Consider the following 19318-nt stretch of genomic DNA (forward strand, 5'->3'; position numbering starts at 1 on the left):
GCATTTTTTGTGTAGAATGAACCGTTCTCTCAGAAACAACGTTTGAAGCGACCGTCGATTTTGAATGTCACGTGAGCGAAATCAATATTCGATAAAATGTGTATCAGCTCGACGGTAAAAATTCGATATCTTTTGATCCAAGTGTCCTATCGACAAAAAAATCTAGATGCGTGTTAAAGGTAAAGAGTGCAGGTTTCGCTGCACTTTTTTGGGGTCCGAAAATTAATATTCTCGATAAAATTCAGCTTGTTCATATGATTTTTAGGGGTTAACTCTCTGACGACTGGACTATTGTTTATTGTTTTACATTTAATAGTTTAATTTTACGTTTTTGGAAGTCTATGAGTGATTTTCCGTTTTTTATACAATCAGTGATATTTTAAGTTTCTTAGCAATAGATATCACCACAAGTTAACTTTGTATACACCACAAAAGCCAAAAGAAAAAGCACTTATACAGTGGTGTATACAAATTTACATGTGCCTACCCAAAAACTTACATTGGTCAAAATGTAAGCTAACATACTAAAATAAAACAAGCGTGTCCCTGATTACGCCAGAGATGATACATGCAGCATGTACACGTGAACTGCTGCGACAGTTTGACACTTGCGTTGAAGCAGGTTATTTTGAACACCTCCTATAAAATTTTTTCACATTTTTAATGGGTTGAGTTTACCGAAAGTACAAGCTGAATATAGCCGCAAATGTCAAAAATATTTCGGTTTGGCAGTGTTGGCATGTTTTTATAATGCATATGTTGTATGCTTTAAATATAAAGAAAGAAATCTTTTAAAAAGTACATTTTGATTATACTATTTTATGAAATCTGCAATTTTTAATTTATATGAAGCAATAACGAGTAAATATTTGTCTCTTTCGAGATTAATTGTAAACAACTGTTGTAATCTGGCAACTGATAATTTGACGCTTGCCAAATCTATCCCCTAATCTATCAAAGGGTAATTGCTAAAAAAATTTCTAATAATTAACTTCAATTAATCTACAAAGAAACAAATATTTACTCATTGTTGTTTTATATAAATCAAAAATTGCAGAATTCATAACATAATATAAACAAAATGTACTTTTCTGAAGCTTTATCTTTTTATATTTGAAGCATACAGCATCTACATTATAAAAACATGCCAACACTGCTATACCGAAATTTTTTGTTCCATGTTTGACATTTGCGGCTATAATCAGCTTGTACTTTCGGTAAACTCAACCTTTTAATGTTATCGATTATTGTTGAAAATAAACATTAAATCGAAAATTTAGCGTACTTATTTAAATTAATACTCTCATCGAGGTTGAGGTACGCCGTTCAATTTGGGATAAAAAACACTTTCATCTGATATACCGTTCACCCTTTTATCCATTTAATGTTTTCCATTGTAATGACACCACAGCATCCATGATGACGTCACAGATCTCACGTATTCATTAAATGATAGTATTGCAGGTCCAATTGACATTTCCCAATTTTTACATAAATATATTGATTACTTCCTGAATTATAGGCTATTAAAAACATAATGGAACACCCTGTATATGTGATACATTTCTTGATAATTTATATAGTATGAAATAAAACATAAAATAGAGTTTAACATATATTTCTTTCGAAAATAATAAAAACGACTAGAAATATTAACAAAATGTTATAAGTGTATATAATTAGTTCTATTTTAATACTTCCTAATTTGAGTATATCGGCAGCGGATGTGCTTCGGAATTAACAACGTATTCGTCTAGATTCAACAACTTAGGATCGTCACTAAATAATAAATACAAATACTTCAACGTTTCCGAAAGGAAAAACGATTCCATTTTGTCTTGTGGTCTAACACTTGCTTCATTTCTGACATTTCCTATGGACGTATAACCGTTAACTACTTTAGTGTATTTTTCAAAGCCTTGAAATATCTTCCAACCCCAGTCTTGGTAAGTGGTATTTCCAGTAAGTTGATACATGTACCACAGGCTTTCTACGAATTCTGGACGAAGTAAATTGTGTGCGTCGTTTGATTTTACATACATATCTTTGGAATTTCCAGTCTAAAATAAAAATAGTATTATTAAAAAAAGCTAACTTAACGACATGTTATACAATATTACCTGCATATTAAAGTAAGTAATTTCAGGTGCTAAGAATGTCGGCTGTGTTGCATAAGTTTGATAGCAAGTGTCCAAAAGATCTTCGGCTAACTGCCAATGATTTTTCGGCAACCCATTATGAACACCCAAAGCTAAAGTTCCCGGCAAATAACAGGTGAGATGGTCCATTTTGGGTTTAAAATCTTTGCCGCCTCCCAAAAGTTCTCCGATAAACAGATACCGATTTGGTTCTGTTCTTCTTGCAAGGTGCGTTTCCATTCCTGCTATACTTTCTAAGTAATCTGCTTTTAAGCTAAAAAATAATAAAAACAAATATTTATAAGAAATATGTAAGTTTTGTTTCCAAATTGTAATTCCAATTCCAATTTTTTCCCTTTCTCGACATCATCTTCAAAAACCTCATAAAAGAGACGGTTTAAATTCGAGAACTATAGCCCTCATCCGTTTTCTTAAAGCAATAATTATTCCAGAAGCCATTGAAATAGAAAATCACCCTGACTGCATCAATAAATTATAAACTACTCATCGTCGAACCAAATTATCATAGATTGGATAGAAGTAAGTAGTGTCGCGTAATAACTACAGTAGTGTAGTGAATAGTGAACTGTTTATATAGTAAAATATATAATAGAAGATAGAGGTCTGGAAGTCCTGATAATGAGGAAGTCTAAGAGAACTACTAATTAGCCTCTAAGGGTGGATTCAGGCACAATAGTCCTTAATACTACACTTTGGTGCAAAATTAACCGGACACTCAGATTTTTTTTTGTTGGTGTTTAGATCAAAACTTGTTTAATTTGTTTGAATTGTATTTTATGCCTTATTAGCGATAACGTTTTTTTCTTGTTTGAACCTGTTTAGATGTTTTGTGCGAACAACAACACTATTACACATACGTTTTCTTATTAATGTGAAATAGTGGCTTAGTATTAATTTAAGTTTCTTGTGGTACTGTACCTGATTATAAGTTCGGCTGTAGGTTTTTGTATTGTCTCCTGTTTAAAATTGGCATTAAAAAAATTATGACACCAGAAGAAGTAGCACAAGCTGCTGCTTTACAGGATGATGGGCGGAGCATTCGTTACATCGCAAATGCTTTAGGAATTTCTCGAAGTACAGTATTTAATGCAATACAAAGATTTCGGGAAACAGAACAATAGGACAAGAACCACAAGTCAAGTTGAAGATCGCTTTCTTAGGTTACAAGAGTCACGCGATCGTACATTATCAGCACCAGTACTTGTTCAACGATTAAATGATGTCCATGGAAACACAGTTTCCGTTTATACTGTTCGAAGATGCTTAAATGAATATGGATTAAGGTCCAGAATACCTGTCACGGGACCTCTATTAACAGCAGATCATCAGAAGCAGCGTTTACACCTGGGGTGTTGACGATTGGATAGCTGTGCTTTTCACGATGAATCAAGATTTAACAGATACTCATCAGATGGGCGGCCTAGGATATAGAAAAGAGCTAGCGAACGTTATCAGCAATGTTGTTTTACTCCGAGAGTTCAATTTAGTGGTGTTGGTATAATGGTGTGGGCAGGCAGTTCCCTAGAGTCTCATACAGAACTTGTTACAATTCAAGGGCGCAATTTGAACGCTCAACAGTATATTCAGCAATGTTTGGAAGATCATGAAGTGCCATTTGTCCCATTTGTTGGAGAAAACTTTCGTCTGATGCAAGATAATGCTCGTCCGCACATCGCAAGAATAACACGGGATTACTTGGATGAAGTTGGGATTCATTTATGACCATGGCCCCCAGGGGAGTGCAGACTTAAATCCAATAGAGCATGCATGGGATATTCTGGGTCGACGTATTCGACGTAACCATGGTGAGTTTGAAACCATGAATGATTTGGAGCAAGCAATTCGTGACGAATGGGAGCAAATCCATCAAGCAGACTTTGCTACCTTAATCCGAAGTATGCCTGATAGAATGAGAGCCGTAATTAGGGCTCGTGGAGGTAATACACTCTACTAAATATCGTTTTCCATAAAAAATGTTTATATTAAAAAAAATTGTTTCTTTGCAATTTTCAAATTTTTTGAATTGTTTGTTTTTTCTGTGTAACATTCTTGAGTTGTAATAAATTTGACTTTTAAATTTTGTTTATTAATGAATACTCAATTGGGAACATCTGAGGAAAAATCTGAGTGTCCGGTTAATTTTGCACCCCAGTGTATTTATTAATGGCGACTTTCTCGAATACTCACTTCATAGCGAGACTGTTAAAGCGGAGTTATGCCAGCTCTCATATGAACAATTTAATTTACTATATTTTGCAGGATATAACAGGATTTTGAGATGCCTATTGTCTCAGCTACCCCGAGTACCCTCAATACAAGATCGTGGATTTTTGTCACATTATCGGAGTAATTAGAAAGTTAAGATTAGTGTGAGATTACAAATTAAAGAAATAAACTAAAGTAATTACAAATTAAAGGTTCAATTTGTGATTGAACAGATTGTTAAAAAAATCAAATTATAATAAACTGTACTTACTAGTCTATAGTTTTTCCAGTCTGTACCCATTGCTTAAGTAAATATTCATAATAACTATCACCTCTTGCTCCTACCGTTATAGTAGCGTAAGTGCGGAACTGACCAGTATTTGCATTAATAAATATAGGAACTAATCCATCTTTTTTCTCTAATTTGTGAATTATTTTTGATACCCTTTCGACGGCATTCTGAAAATTAAAAATGTATCAACAGATTAGCAACGTATTATATTCATTATTATATTACACGTGTGGAAACCACTTATGGAATTTTGTTTTATTTTGTATATATATTGTAATATTTTGTTTGAATTATTGTTTTTGTCCTTTTATTTTTGTTTGTGCCCTTTTAACTTAAATGTACACGTTGATTCACGTAAGTCTAGCATAGTCGATAATCTTTATTTTTTTTTTATTTATGCCTCAACCTCATAGGGTCATTGACGTTGTACAATTTATTTAGTACATTTATGGAATATAAGTATGTCAAATTTTTTATATCATTATTTATTTATTTTTAATAAAGATCTTTATTTTTAATCAAACACCTTGTACATTTTTGTTTTTAAAAGCTCCTTAACAACCTGATCTCAACGATATGTATCATGTAGGGTCTATTATTAATAATACAACGTAAAATTTTGAAATTATGTATAATTTTCGTCAAGATATTAAATACATACAATTTTGAAATTAATAATATATCACGCTTTAAATAACAGTATTTTTTAAATTAGTTAAATACAGACATCAAATTTCTAACTATCAATATATTGGGTTTTGTTTTTTGTCATGAACAACTAAAAACTGTCCAGATATGCCAAATATTAAACTAAATTGGTAAATAATGTGGATTTTTATCTGTCATCAACACATCTGCTGATGTGTTGACATGTTACATTGAAATAGTAAATTCTTAATTAAAAACTAGTTTATTGTAGAAGTAATAATGAGATATTTAACTGAGACTCACCGAATTGAGATTTTAATGATGATTATATGAATATATATATATATATATATATATATATATATATATATATATATATATATATATATATATATAAATGCCACCATGCAGATAAAGCTGGACGAAAGCACAAAAACTAATCCCATAAGACTACAACGGGGAGTAAGACAAGGAGACACCATCTCTCCCAAACTATTTACCCTTGCTCTAGAAGACATTTTTAAGAAACTAGAATAGAACAACAAGGGTACCAAGGTCGACGGATCATACTTAAACCACTTGAGATTCGCAGATGACATAGTTTTAATAGCCGATAATATCCAGGAACTAAATGATATGTTACAACAATTGAATGCAGTTTCAGGAGCGGTAGGCTTAAAAATGAACAATAAAACAAAAATACTGAGCCGAGACCAGACAAATATAACAATACAAAATCATACCATAGAAAATGTGAACATTATGTATATCTAGGTCATGTCATCTAACTGGGAAAACCAAATCAAGATGCTGAAATTAAAAGAAGAACACAACTGGCATGGGGCGCTTTCGGCAAATTAGCATATATCTTGAAAAACACCTCCATTCCTGTAAACTTAAAGCAAAAGGTGTATAACACATGCATACTACCAGTTTGTACCTACGGCTTGTAGACAGTAGCCCTTACCAAAAATCTGCTAAAAAATTAGAAACAACGCAAAGAGCAATGGAACGAATCATGCTTGGAATATCACTGAGAGACAAGATTATAAACACCGAGATAAGACGTAGAACGAAGATTAGGGATATTGTGGAAGAAATTACAAAAATGAAATGGCGCTGGGCAGGTCACGTAGCCCGGTATAATGACAACAGGTGGACACGGAGAATTCTAAAATGGAGACCAAGGACGACAACAAGAAGCATGGGAAGACCTCAAAAAAGATGGGTAGATGACATAAGAGCAGTGGCAAGCAAACAGTGGATTAGATTGGCGCAAGATAGAGAAAGATACCTACATTCAGGAGTGGATGGAAAATGGTTGACAAAGAATCATGATTGGTTGCGGAGATAATAACGGAGATGCGACGACTACCAAAAGTATACACCTGGTAGGCCCATTTGAGTTGGATGACAATGGGAACAGATATAATCAAATACATAGAAGAATTAATCAAATACATAGAAGGATAAATAATACAAATCAAAGAAGCCGAAACAGTAGATAAATAATTGGTAGAAATGTTAATTTTGAGCTATAAAGTAACCAGAAGAATAGTAACAGACCAAGGTACAGAGTTTATGGCAAAGATATTTAAGAAAACATTCACATTGCTGTAAAAAGAGCAACTAAACGACACAGCGTATCACCACGAGACAATTGGAACTTTAGAAAATACTCCTAACCATTTAAATGCGTATCTTGGGATACAACGGTCAAAATTCCCGACAAGTTGGAGTACGTGGGTACAATATTATTGCTTTGCTACAACACTTCGGTACATTAAGCAACAGTTTACACACGTGATATTAGTAGAATAATTATTAAACATGTTTTGTTATTTTATATTATTGTTATTGTAAGCAGACCTTGGACACTGTATAATTAAAAGCGTTTTATTTTCAATGACAATTAATTCAGAACATTCTGCTGACAATCATTATATGAGGTAGCAAGTCGCGATCGATCTCAATTGTAAGCACGTTAAAAGTTTGTAATAAAGTAAAAAGTAATATCTGTCCTTTTTGTGAAAATGTTGTTCTGATCCTCAGTTGGGCCAGAGCGGTGGGAGCCCAACGCCGCAGGAGAAGTCAAGATAAAGTGGCAAACTTATTTAATTAGAGGAATCCTCAGTGGCCTAATATTCATGCAGAATTTAGAGAACTAGGACATCAAACCATTAAAAAGAAAACCGCACTTCGTTGAATATGATGTGAGAGTGGAAGTGTCGTAAAGAATAAAACGTCAAGTTGACGTCAAATTCTTCTTCTTCTTCCTCTTTATAAGCAATTTTGCTTGTTTAGTGGCGGATTAATACCTCTATGGAAGGTCTGGAAATGCCCAGAGCTGTGATGACTACCGGCTTATAAGCTTGATCAATCATGTCACTAAAGCGCTCACTAAGATCATTCATAGAAGAATATATGATAAATGTGAGTCAAATATCGATATATCGCAGTTTGGTTTTCGGAAAGCACTTGGAACTAGAAAAGCAGTTTTCGCTCTCCAGGTGCTTATACAGCGGTGTAGAGACGTTGTTAAGGACGTATATTTGTGCTTTGTGTATTTTAGAAAAGCATTTGACAATGTAAATCATGAACAATTGATGGATATTCTGCGAAAAACAGGTATTGACGACAAGGACATACGAATTGTGGCAAATCTACACTGGGGTCAAACAGCAAGAGCAAAAATTGGCAATGAACTCACTGGAAGGGTGCAGATCAAAAGAGGTGTCCGTCAGGGGTGTATCTTATCCCCACTCCTATTCAATACTTATTCCGAGGAAATATTTAACAAATGTATGGAAAATGCAAATGAGGGCATAAAAATAAACGGCGAGTTAACGAACAATATAAGATATGCCGACGACACGGTGATCCTTGCCAGTACCATAGACGAATTACAACAGGTAATGGAAAGAGTTTATTCAGTTAGTGAGGAATACGGCCTGAGCCTCAACTTCAAGAAGACAAAGTGGATGCTGAAGCAAAAAGCAACAACCTGCTCGACAATTACGGATAAGTAATATACTAATCGACCATGTAGAATCTTATGTGTACCTTGGCACCAACGTAAATGCAAAATGGGAACAGGCCACAGAAATTAAGGCGAGAATAGAACGAGCTAGAGCAGCATTTAACAATATGAAAAAGCTCCTCATTAGCAAGGGTTTGTCTCTTCCCCTAAAACTACGTCTAGTTAAATGCTACATTTTTCCGATCTTACTATATAGTATAGAGGCCTGGACAATGACAGAGACGCTCACGAGAAAACTAGAAGCATTCGAAATGTGGGTGTACAGACGCATTCTTCGTATATCCTGAACCGAACATGTCACCAACATAGAGGTACTCAAAAGAATCGGAAAGGAGAAAGAAATCGTGAGCACAATCAAACAAAGAAAGCTTGAATATCTAAGCCACATATTGAGACACGGTAAGTACCGTCTACTGCAATTGATTGTCCAGGGGAAAGTAGACAGTAAGCGAGGGCCAGGCAGGAGAAGACACTCGTGGCTCCAAAATCTGCGGAAGTGGTTCGGGCTCACATCGGTCGAACTATTCAGAAGCGCCGCAAACAAGATCAGAATTGCCATGTTGATAGCCAACGTTCGCAACTGACAGGGCACTTGAAGAAGAAGATGGAAGGTTGTCACTCCATCTTTTTCGCGGTCGTCCGATACTTCTTTTGCCGATTGGTGACTTATCTCTTGCTATTTTGACAACACGAGTCTCCTCCATTCTGCTTATGTGGTTTTTCCATTTTTTTTTTCTATTTTATGTCCATTAATTTATACACTGTATGTTAAATTTTCTTCTAATGTCTTCACTTCTCTTTCGATCTCTCAGCGTATTTCCTGTAATTCTTCTCAGTACTCCCATCTCTGCCGTTTCCAGTAGCCTTTGCGTTGAGGCTTTGTCGGGTGTTGTTTCTGAGCCATATGTCATTATTGGTCTTACACTGGCTTTATAAATTCGTGACTTTATCTCAGTGTTAATGTGTCTGTGTCGCCATATAGTGTTATTAATGCATCCTGCCAGTCTATTTGCTTTTTGTACTTGATCTCCCACTTCTTTGTTCAGGTCTCCATAGCTGGACAGTGTAATTCCCAGGTATTTTATTTCCATTACTTGTTCAATACTGATGCCATCAATTTCTATTTTATATCCGGTTGGTTCTGTGCTGACTACTATTGTTTTAGTTTTCTGAGATGAGATTGTCATGTTAAATTTTTCTGCTCTTATGTTAAATCTGTGGACAAGTCCTTGCAGACTATCTTCATCTTGGGCTATCAATATTGCGTCGTCTGCATAACAGAGTATTTTTATTTCTTTGTTTCCCATTCTGTATCCTCTTCCTTTGTTAACGCTTTTGATGATTTCAAGCATGATTATATTAAAGAGCATGGCGTCAAATTTCTTGTCAAAATGATGTGTCATACAACTGTCTTCACGAAGTAAAAACTTCATCTTCATACATTGATTTTTGTTCAATAGCTAACAGAAAACGATCAAGATCATATAATGAATTTCTGCAAAAGAATGGTGAAGAAACTGAACAGAAATAAAACAGCTGTTAATAATTTTTTTTTGATGAATCTACATTCACATTGAACAGGGACGTAACCGACAAAATTGTATATATTGGTAGCAAACAATCCTCATTGGAATGCGTGACACATACTCAGTATCCCCAAAAGGTGAACGTTTGGGCAGGTATCATAGGTGATCATATTATTTTTTCAATATTTGTAGATGGAAATTTTACAGCCGAAAAATATTTAAGCATGATTAGACACACGAAGTTGTTCCTGCAATACCCCAGCGCAATAGATCCGAACCTACCACCGCATGAAAATGTCTGGTTTCAGCAGGACGGGACAACACCATGCGTTAATGGTAAGAACTGGCTTAAAAGAAATCTCCAATAAATGGAATGGGTGAAGAGGAACTATTGAGTGGCCAGCTAGATTGACTTTTTTTTCTATACGGTTATCTCAAGAACGAACTATTTGCAACACAGCCAACTATCATGGCAGACCTCAAAGAAAGAATAACTTTAAACAAAGTTCGGGACGAGTTTTATAGGAGACTGTATTATTGCCAACAATAAGGTGGAGAACATTTTAATATCTAGCTGTTACAGATATTTTAAAAACAAAAATATACAGGGTGTTTAATTAAAAATAAAGATTATGGACTATACTAGACTTGCGTGAATCACCCTGTACATTTAAGTTTATGTTTAAACAGTGTACGTTTGAATTTAAACATTGACGGGTCCCAGCGTTTTTTTTTATAATTTTCCATAATTTTAAACAATATATATCTTTATATATAAAAATCTGGTGTCACGATGTTTGTCCAAGCTAATATTCAAAAATCACTGAACCGATTGCAATAAAATTTTATGAAAGTGTATTTGTTGGTCCAACTTAGGAGGTAGGATATTTTTTATCTCGATGAATGACCCTAATTTTTTTTTTAAAGTAAATTCAAAATGTTTTGTACAACTTCACCTCTACAGTTTTAGTTCATTTGATCCATGTAGTTATAAAATGACGTTTAACAAACGACATTTTATATGTTTAAATTTTTTTTTATAAATCGAGAACGACTGAATTGATTTGGTTAATTGTGGTTTTGAAATATTTATTTAAAGTACTAGGAAGGTCTAATAGGTGAGAAAATATGATGAAATTATAAGGAAAATAGTAGAAGCAACGGTTTTATTTTCCATCACACCAGTCAACTATTTCCCGCTGGTATTGCGAATTTCAACGTGGTCTCTCCAGTCTCAACGACGAATCCCACCCAAAACTGCAGTCACACAGCAAAACATTGATGCGGTTCGTCAGCTAATTAAGGATGACCGCCGTGTAACATACCGTGAGATAGATGCATCTTTGGGCATTTTAAAGACCTCGATCCAAAAGATCCTACTTTAAAAACTTGGTGTTACGAAGATGGTTTCCCGTTGGATCCCTTATTTGCTCACAGAAGTGATTTGCATCAATTGGTGTCGAAAAAAATTGTAACGGTTCAACAAAGGAAGCTCAAAAAACGTTTAAAGTATTGTCAGTGGCGATGAATCTTGGATTTACTCCTCCTAACCGAAACATAAACGCCAATCCGCTGTGTGGGTGTTTCACGATGTGGAAAAACCAACAACAGTGATCCGTTCTCGAAGTGTATCAAAGAAAATCTGGTATGTGGCAACAATAGCTTTAGAAAATCGAACAAAACGGTTATTTCTGATTGGTATATAACCGTTTGTTTCTTCTTCTCATTGCGTCGTCTCCTTTCGAAGGTTCGCGATCCAAATGGCAATTGTAGTTTTTTACCAGAAGTTATCACGAAACTCCGACAAAGCAACACACAACAGCAAATAATCCTACATCAGGACAATGCAAGTGCTCACACTGCTCAAAAGACAATAGAGTTTTCGAATTGTTAAACAAGTTTGGAGCTTCAAAACATCGAATTGTTAAACCATCCTCCGTATAGCCCCGACCTAAGTCCCAACGACTACTTCACGTTTACAAACATCAAGAATTCAATGCACCTCCAGTCGTTAGAAGAAGCCATCGATGCCTATAAAACAGCGATTTTGCAAGTGTCAACTGAAGACTGGAATAACTGTTTTACCAATTGGTTTGAATGTATGCAAAAGTGTATCGATCTTAGTGGGACATATTTTGAAAAGCAATTCAATATTTTAAGTCTAGTCTCTAAGTTTTTTGTCTTTATGGCTACACGCAAAACTAAAAAGACAACTCTCGTATGTGTAAATTACTAAATACGTGCTTGGTTTCTTCTGGAGACTAGAAATTTGGCCGTATTGCAGTCAATTGGCTTATTTTAGATCTTTTTTGAGCACCCGATGTATCTTTTATTTGACCATGGTATACCCAGGGCGCTTGTATCAAGTCGAAAATCATCGTAGCAGCAGTAAGTTCAGCCGAAGAGGCTGAAGGTTCGCCTTTAGGACGCTGATTGCGGTCATTCAGAGCTGTTGGATCGAGTTTGATTTATTTCAAAACTTTACAGCGTTAATTATGTATTTTTTCATAAATCAATATTATATTAATACAGTTTAGTTATATTCAATTAAAAAAATATATATTTTGCCATAAATGAGCCATGTTTAAGTAACACTTTAACAATATTTTAAATTATATTTTTTCTCAACAATAATTTATAATTTTTTATCTTTATTGAAAAGGTAGCAGGTAGATAATATGTCATTTATGTTAAGTGGTTTATTACGGAGTACTTGACATTGGATTATCTAAACCAGTAGTTGTGCGTTGTACAAAACATAATCGAAATTACATGTGATTAAAAATAATTAAAATCCGTATACATCATAACCTTCTATTAACGACAATATTTGTAGAAAAAGCACAAATCAAAACAAAAAACATGTCCACAAATTGATAGATAGATCTATAGACAAATAGACAAAAAGTAAAATTAAGGCAATTCTTGAAGAAGGCATTTCATAGTATAAACAATATGCTGTACTCATGGACGCCAGAGTCTACATATCGAAACAAAACTGAGCAGAATAAAAAAATGGAACAAATGGCTATAGAAATTAAATTTTACAGTGAAAACTTAAACGATGCCTGCAGTAAAACCAAAACCAAATCCGCTTTGGTATCACTAAACGAGATTACATTAGAGCCATTACTATTCATCAATAAAAGAGCACCTATCTATCTAAACAGCCTAAATTGTCCACTGCTAAACGTATGCTTCCCTAAGATTTTGCAACTCCTCTCTATATGGGTGTCTTTTATCCAGTTTTCAGCAATTCTTTTTATGTCTTGTTCATGTTCATCTGCTAGGTGGCTTGCCTCTACTGTAGGCTTCATGTCTCGGATGGCATTCCACTATTTTTCTTGTCCACCGCTTATCCGCAATACCAACATGTCCAGCCCAATTTCATTTTAGATACAAAATAGCCTCAACAGCTTCTAGCACCCCCGTCTTGTTCCTGATCACTTGATTTGGAACTCGACCTTTTTGAATTGTCCTTAGTATTGACATTGTTTAAATAGGACTAGTTAGCCAACGCAATGTATAAATTTGTTTGATTCTAATTGAGACAGTCACTAGATGTCACCACTCTTTCTGTCTCAATAGATTTTAATATACCATTGTTTGTTTGATATACATTATACTAGATGGTGCTATGTGAAAAAGTTAAGGACTAAACTAAACGTCCATTTTTGATCCACTGAATTAAATTCACCAGCGTTGCAATATTTCACTGACATAGTAGCAACAGGTTTACTTGTTAAACTAAAAATGTTACAAAAAACAGACCTTGAATCACTTAAGATATTCATTTAAAATAGAGTTATTACTATCAACTAGTAAATATGGTGTCAACTAAAATTGTACATAAACGTACTGTGGTTTCTAAGTCTTCCTATATCTAAATAAGTTTAAAGAATTTAAATATTTTATTTTATTTGGAAGTGTATTACAAAAATTTGGTCCGAGGTAAGTAAAACATTTTAATTATATGTGTTTAAAACATAAAAAAACATTGTATGAGAAAACAAATTAGGTATTTAGAAATAAATTTTACCGGATATTACATACATTCGATAATATTTGAAAAAAGTGATTTTAAATTAAAATAATGTTACTTCCATAATAAATAAATGGTTTTTTACAGATGGCCGGAAATATTTGTTGTTATTACAAATGTGGTTTATCACCATACAATATTCATGGATTAAGAATGTTCAGATTTCCGACAAAAATCCTTCGGCTTGTCAAAGATGGATATTACACTCTGGTAAGTAAATAGAAACTTTTTTTATATTCTTTTATTTTACACCGTTTCCGTTACGTAATTAACTTGAAAAAATGTTTAATTTTTTTTTTCATTCATCATTTTTTATTATCGCCAGGGTGCACGCGTCATATTCGAGATGCATTAATTTGAATTTTACGTTTTCGTTGGTATTATAATTATGATATAATAAACTTCGGAAAAACAAATTAGTGAATAAACAAGTTAATAAACATAAACAAAGTATTAGATATTTAAATATGTATTTCTTTAGCTATTTTTAGTTATTGTATTGAAAAGTAGAAATAAGTTCATCTTTATCGGAGAACTAATTTATACAAAGGTCCATCTGGGAAAAAATTATTGGTTTCACGTAAAAATTTTATACAGATATTTGAAGGTTCTAAAAGATATATGAGGGTTAGTTAATAATAAATCTGTGAAGACATACAGGTGATTTTGGCTATAAATGTTTTTTATCCAGTTAGAGAAAAATAGTTAAAATAAAAATTGTAGATTCAAAAAGTTCTTCCATTTGTGAGTTTCTAAATTAAAATATATAAAGAATTCATCAAAATAGTTGCAAGAAACCCTTGATTTTGCAGAAATTTATAAATTTTAATAACTTTGTTTTTGCATAATGGTATGTAATGTAACTAATAAAAATAGTGAGGATTTGTTTATCGTAGAAAGCGATTATGTAAACAACTTTTTGTTGACCTATCCCAGTTTAAAAAAAAAATATGTTTTACGTGCCACAGAAGCCAAGATATTGCAAATTTTGCAATCGCGCTTCATTTTGAAAAAGTTCAAATCTAAAAAAAAAACCGAGCTCAAATGGTTCTCCATTCTACTTTTCCGAAGCGGTATTTTACGAATACCATCATTTTAACGGGTTATAAATTTTTACTTCTTTACCGCATATGCCATATGTAAGTTGGAACGCACAATTCAGATCTTCATTTAGGGTCCCTTCAATTTTCAGCTCTTACTGTTAATAGACAATGGAAGTATGATTTTAAGAATAAAATGCTTTGGTTTTAAATATAAAATGCTCTCTTGACTAGTAATGGTCATAAAAGATTCAGTTTTTTTTAGAAAGTGTGTTTTTCACCAGTTTTTCATAAGCCTCTAAATAAGTTTGTGGCATAAACGATATCAACGTTATTATAAATGTTTATAAACAGATTAAATAACCTATAAACTATTTGCTCTGATTGATATTTAGCTCACTTTAATAACTTATTAATTTCCATAATTTCAAGGAGCTATGTTACATGTCCTTGCCCAAAAAAGAGTTATTATAATTTATAAACAACTGCAAAAATAAGGTTTTTTTTGCAACTATTTCGGTTAATAGTTTCATGTATTTTAATTTGGATACTCTCAAAAATTACATAACTTTTTATGATCTAAAACTCTAAAAAAGCTGAAAAAATCTTAAACAGTTATTTAAAGTCTCTAAAAGGTATATGAGGGGTAGCTGATGACAATTATGTGAAGACTTCAGCTAATTTTGCTTTGCTTTTTTATTAAACAATCGTAAAAAGTGAAAAAAGTTTATGAGCATAAAACGTTTCTTATTCATGTTAGAGATATATGGTTAAAATAAAAGTTATAGATCATAAAATGTTCTCTAATATTGATATTTTTATAATTAAAATACATAAAGAATTGACCGAGATAATTTAAAAACCCTTATTTTTAAAGTAAAATTTATAAATGTTAATATAAATATAAATAATATAAATATAAATAACTTTCTTTTCTGCATAACGATATGTAATAACTATTTAAAATTATGGCAGTTAATGAGTTTTTAAAGTGTGCTAAATATCATACAGAACGACCATACAGTTTATGAGTTATTCAATTTGTTTATCCAGGAGACCGATTATTTAAACAACTGTACTTGTCCAAACAGTCACTCTAGGGTTATTTTGTAAATAGATATCGATTTATGGCTTCGTTTTAAATTATTAAAAAAAAACATCAAGATTATATTAAATTTGTTTTTAAAAATCAGTTTGAAGAATAACAAATTTTTAGCATATAAAAATTTCTAATAACTTTGACTTTTTTATGTCATACACTTGTATGTAGGCTCAATATAAAGCTAATAAAAAAAAGACATTTAAAAAAAACCAAAACCTTCTATGGCCCAGAGGAAATCAAATAGCATTTTTTTTCTTATTTAAGAAATTGCCCATATTTTCATTGTTTATTAACATTAAGAGCTGAAAATTGAACACATTGTAAAAGAATATCTAAATTTTATAATTCGATTTATATATGGTATACACAGTGAAGAAGTAAATTAGTTTTGAAACATTAAAATAATGGTACTCGTAAAATATCGCCACAGAAAAATGCAAGGGAGATCTGTCCGCTGCAATTTCTCAGCTTGTTTCTTGTTATTGGTTATGGAAATTTCTGCTTTTTTTTAATTGTGCTTTTACACCAGCTTTTCATTGAGCCTACGTACGTACAGCCGTATGGCATGAAAAATATCAAAAGTAGTATAAATGTTTAGAAGCTAAAAAGTACTTTTTCAAACTGTTTTTTTAATAAAATGTTGAAGTTTATAAATAAAGCTTCAAATAATCGATTCAAAAAACGTCAAATAACTGTCAAAGGTTAAACACCCTTTTTAAAGTTCCTCACAGATTTAAAAAAGATTTAAACAGTGTTAAACAGATAAAGTAATTCATCGACGAGTTAACAATACGAAGCGAAGTTCTTTAATTGCAATGTGATAAGAAAACGAGTATCAAATTTGGTTTTATATTTCAATAGTCGAATTTAATTGCGGCTATATTGGTGTAATTAAAGAAAACCAGTGAAAATCCCAAGAAATAGGTGAGATCCTTTTTTTCTTTCTTTCCAGTTTGGAAGAGGATCCATTAGGTACTCACATTTAGGTATTGTGTTATGGTCTGGGTAACCAGGACTACACATCATGAACAGCAATTTAATATTTACATTTACACAAAACAACTTCAATTCCAACCCAAAATCATATGTCGTTGACGCAGTCTCTAGACCTCCTTCCCGTTCGTTTTCTAAAAGGGAACAAGTTATTGTCATGCACTCCATTTTGAATACTGTTTTATTTAAATATATTAAAGAAATTGGTGAAATAGTTTATCCAAAAAATATTACTTTTACATCTCGCATTTCGAATAATCGAATCTGCATTTTCCTCACTTCTACCGACATCGTTGATCAACTAATACACCGAACGTCATAATTAATTCCACCGTCATCTTTATCTGCAGGCTTCTTTCTGCGACCAAAAGAATCCTTATTTCAAATGTATCTCCTTCCATCCCGCATTCCTAATCGAGCAGTCCCTAAAAAATACGGAACATCAGATGATCAATAGGCATATATCATGAGTTTTCCTAGGGTAACATTTGAAATAGCTGACAAGGTGAACTTCGAAGTGCAATCTTCTCTGTTAATTAACCATGAAAATACATCCTTTAAAATATTTTTATTCTCTGACAGACTATAGTGTTTTCTTTGTAAGCTTACGGGTCGTACCGTGGAGTCTGATTGCAAAGTCTCCAGTTGACCAGATCACACACTCATTGCAGCTAATGCTCCTCCCTCTTCTTCATTTTCAGCTGACTCTAAGGAGTCCTTAATCCTGAATCCTTAACTTCATCAAAAGAATTTCTATCTTCGGGAATTGAGTCCATCTCTGTTAACTGCATATCCATCCTGGCTGCCATTATGAATTTATCCATCTCTCGTCGTACTAATTCAAAGCCCATGTTGGCAGTAGGACAAAAAAGGGGACACTTCAATGACAGTCCTCATGATACTCCTACCATCTATCTTCATCCGGTATTCTTGCGCTATTAAGTTCTTTTCCTCCTTCGACATTTTCAATGCCACTGAAACCAGCCAAAAAATGTCCAAATCTAATCTTTGATTGGATTACTCGATGAAACCTTATTATATTTCCGCTATAGAAATGATTTACAAAGATAATCCGACTAATTTTACACTCAATTCCACGCAACTTATTACATTTCTTGAGAACTCTTTTGTATGTATCACCCCACTACAAGAAGCTTAAAAATCCTCCAACATAGATGGTATTCAAAAGGACTTATTGCAGCTCTACATAGGTACAAGGAAAAGATCACTAAAAAACCGTATCACTAGAATCTTAAAAAAGTTAAAAGAACAGCCTATCTCCGACTTACAAGAGTATATATAAGTGCATCCTCTGATAAATCTTCTGATGTCAAATCTAATCACAGCATACATGATGAATAGAATTTCTCTCTTTCTCTCGCATTTATTCATTTTTTCTGCTCTCTGTATATTTTTACTTCATCTTTTGCCAAATTTAGACACGATATTTAATTAAGTAAGAAAACTTTATGTACATCAAATACTAGTCCAAGTCCAGTTTGGAAAAAAAAAATGTTAACAAAAAATAACCTTAAAATATCCAATTTCTTTTTTAATCGAAAGGTTATCCTTGATAATTAAGAGACAGCCAAGATTCTGGCAGAAAATTTAAAATAAAAGTTTTGCAACAAATCTGGACCTAACCATATATACTCTTTTCTTCCTTCGCCCTTTCATTATTCATCCTCAGTTTCACAACAAGATACCAATCATCCGAACTTTCTTATAAACTATTTCGAACTAAAAGCTGCACTCAAATCCTATAAAAACACAAAAATTAGGGTTTTCTAGAATTATCTTGAAAAATTTCTCGAAAATTCCTTAGGCACCAACGAACCTCTAAATGAAGCCAGTAAATTTACCACTGACATACCGCTGACAATCGTTAATGAAAGGTCTTGCCCTAATCTATACTAAGATAAAAGAAAGATCATTACAAAAAAAATTTGTTAAAATTCTTTATAAAAGGTACATAAATTAAAAAACCCAAACGGGCTATGTCATGAAGACAAATTGTTTTCGGAATCCATATTCCATCATCAGTGTCTAGGTGTACATTTTTTGAGCCACTAAATATCTGGGTAAAAACCCGATAAAAGTTATATGTTACAATTTAGTTTACATTATTTAGTCTTATATATTAGGATGTTAAAGTTACCAGTGGATATGATAACTCCACTCTCATTTATAAAAAAAACTGTTTCACAAATCCAAGGCAATAAAACTAACCTTCATCCTATGAATTTAATCATCCTTCATTCCTATATCCTA

The 19318-nt window shown here is 32.9% G+C and overlaps 1 protein-coding gene across 2 annotated transcripts in view; it reads right to left on the reverse strand.

The window, feature by feature from the left end:
* Positions 1–1602: 1602 nt before the first annotated feature.
* The window catches only part of alpha-Man-Ib (alpha-Mannosidase class I b), a 44435-nt gene continuing 26719 nt past the window's right edge, over positions 1603–19318 (reverse strand). For both annotated transcript variants that reach the window (XM_072538068.1, XM_072538070.1), the window contains 3 exons: positions 4636–4823; positions 2121–2412; positions 1603–2060 (listed from right to left, as the gene is read on the reverse strand). In XM_072538068.1, the coding sequence (XP_072394169.1) occupies positions 1701–2060; positions 2121–2412; positions 4636–4823 (840 nt within the window). In that variant the 3' untranslated portion in view covers positions 1603–1700. The remainder of the gene's footprint in view (positions 2061–2120; positions 2413–4635; positions 4824–19318) is intronic.

This window comes from Diabrotica undecimpunctata, chromosome 7 (genome assembly GCF_040954645.1).
Source record: "Diabrotica undecimpunctata isolate CICGRU chromosome 7, icDiaUnde3, whole genome shotgun sequence".
NCBI lineage: Eukaryota > Metazoa > Arthropoda > Insecta > Coleoptera > Chrysomelidae > Diabrotica > Diabrotica undecimpunctata.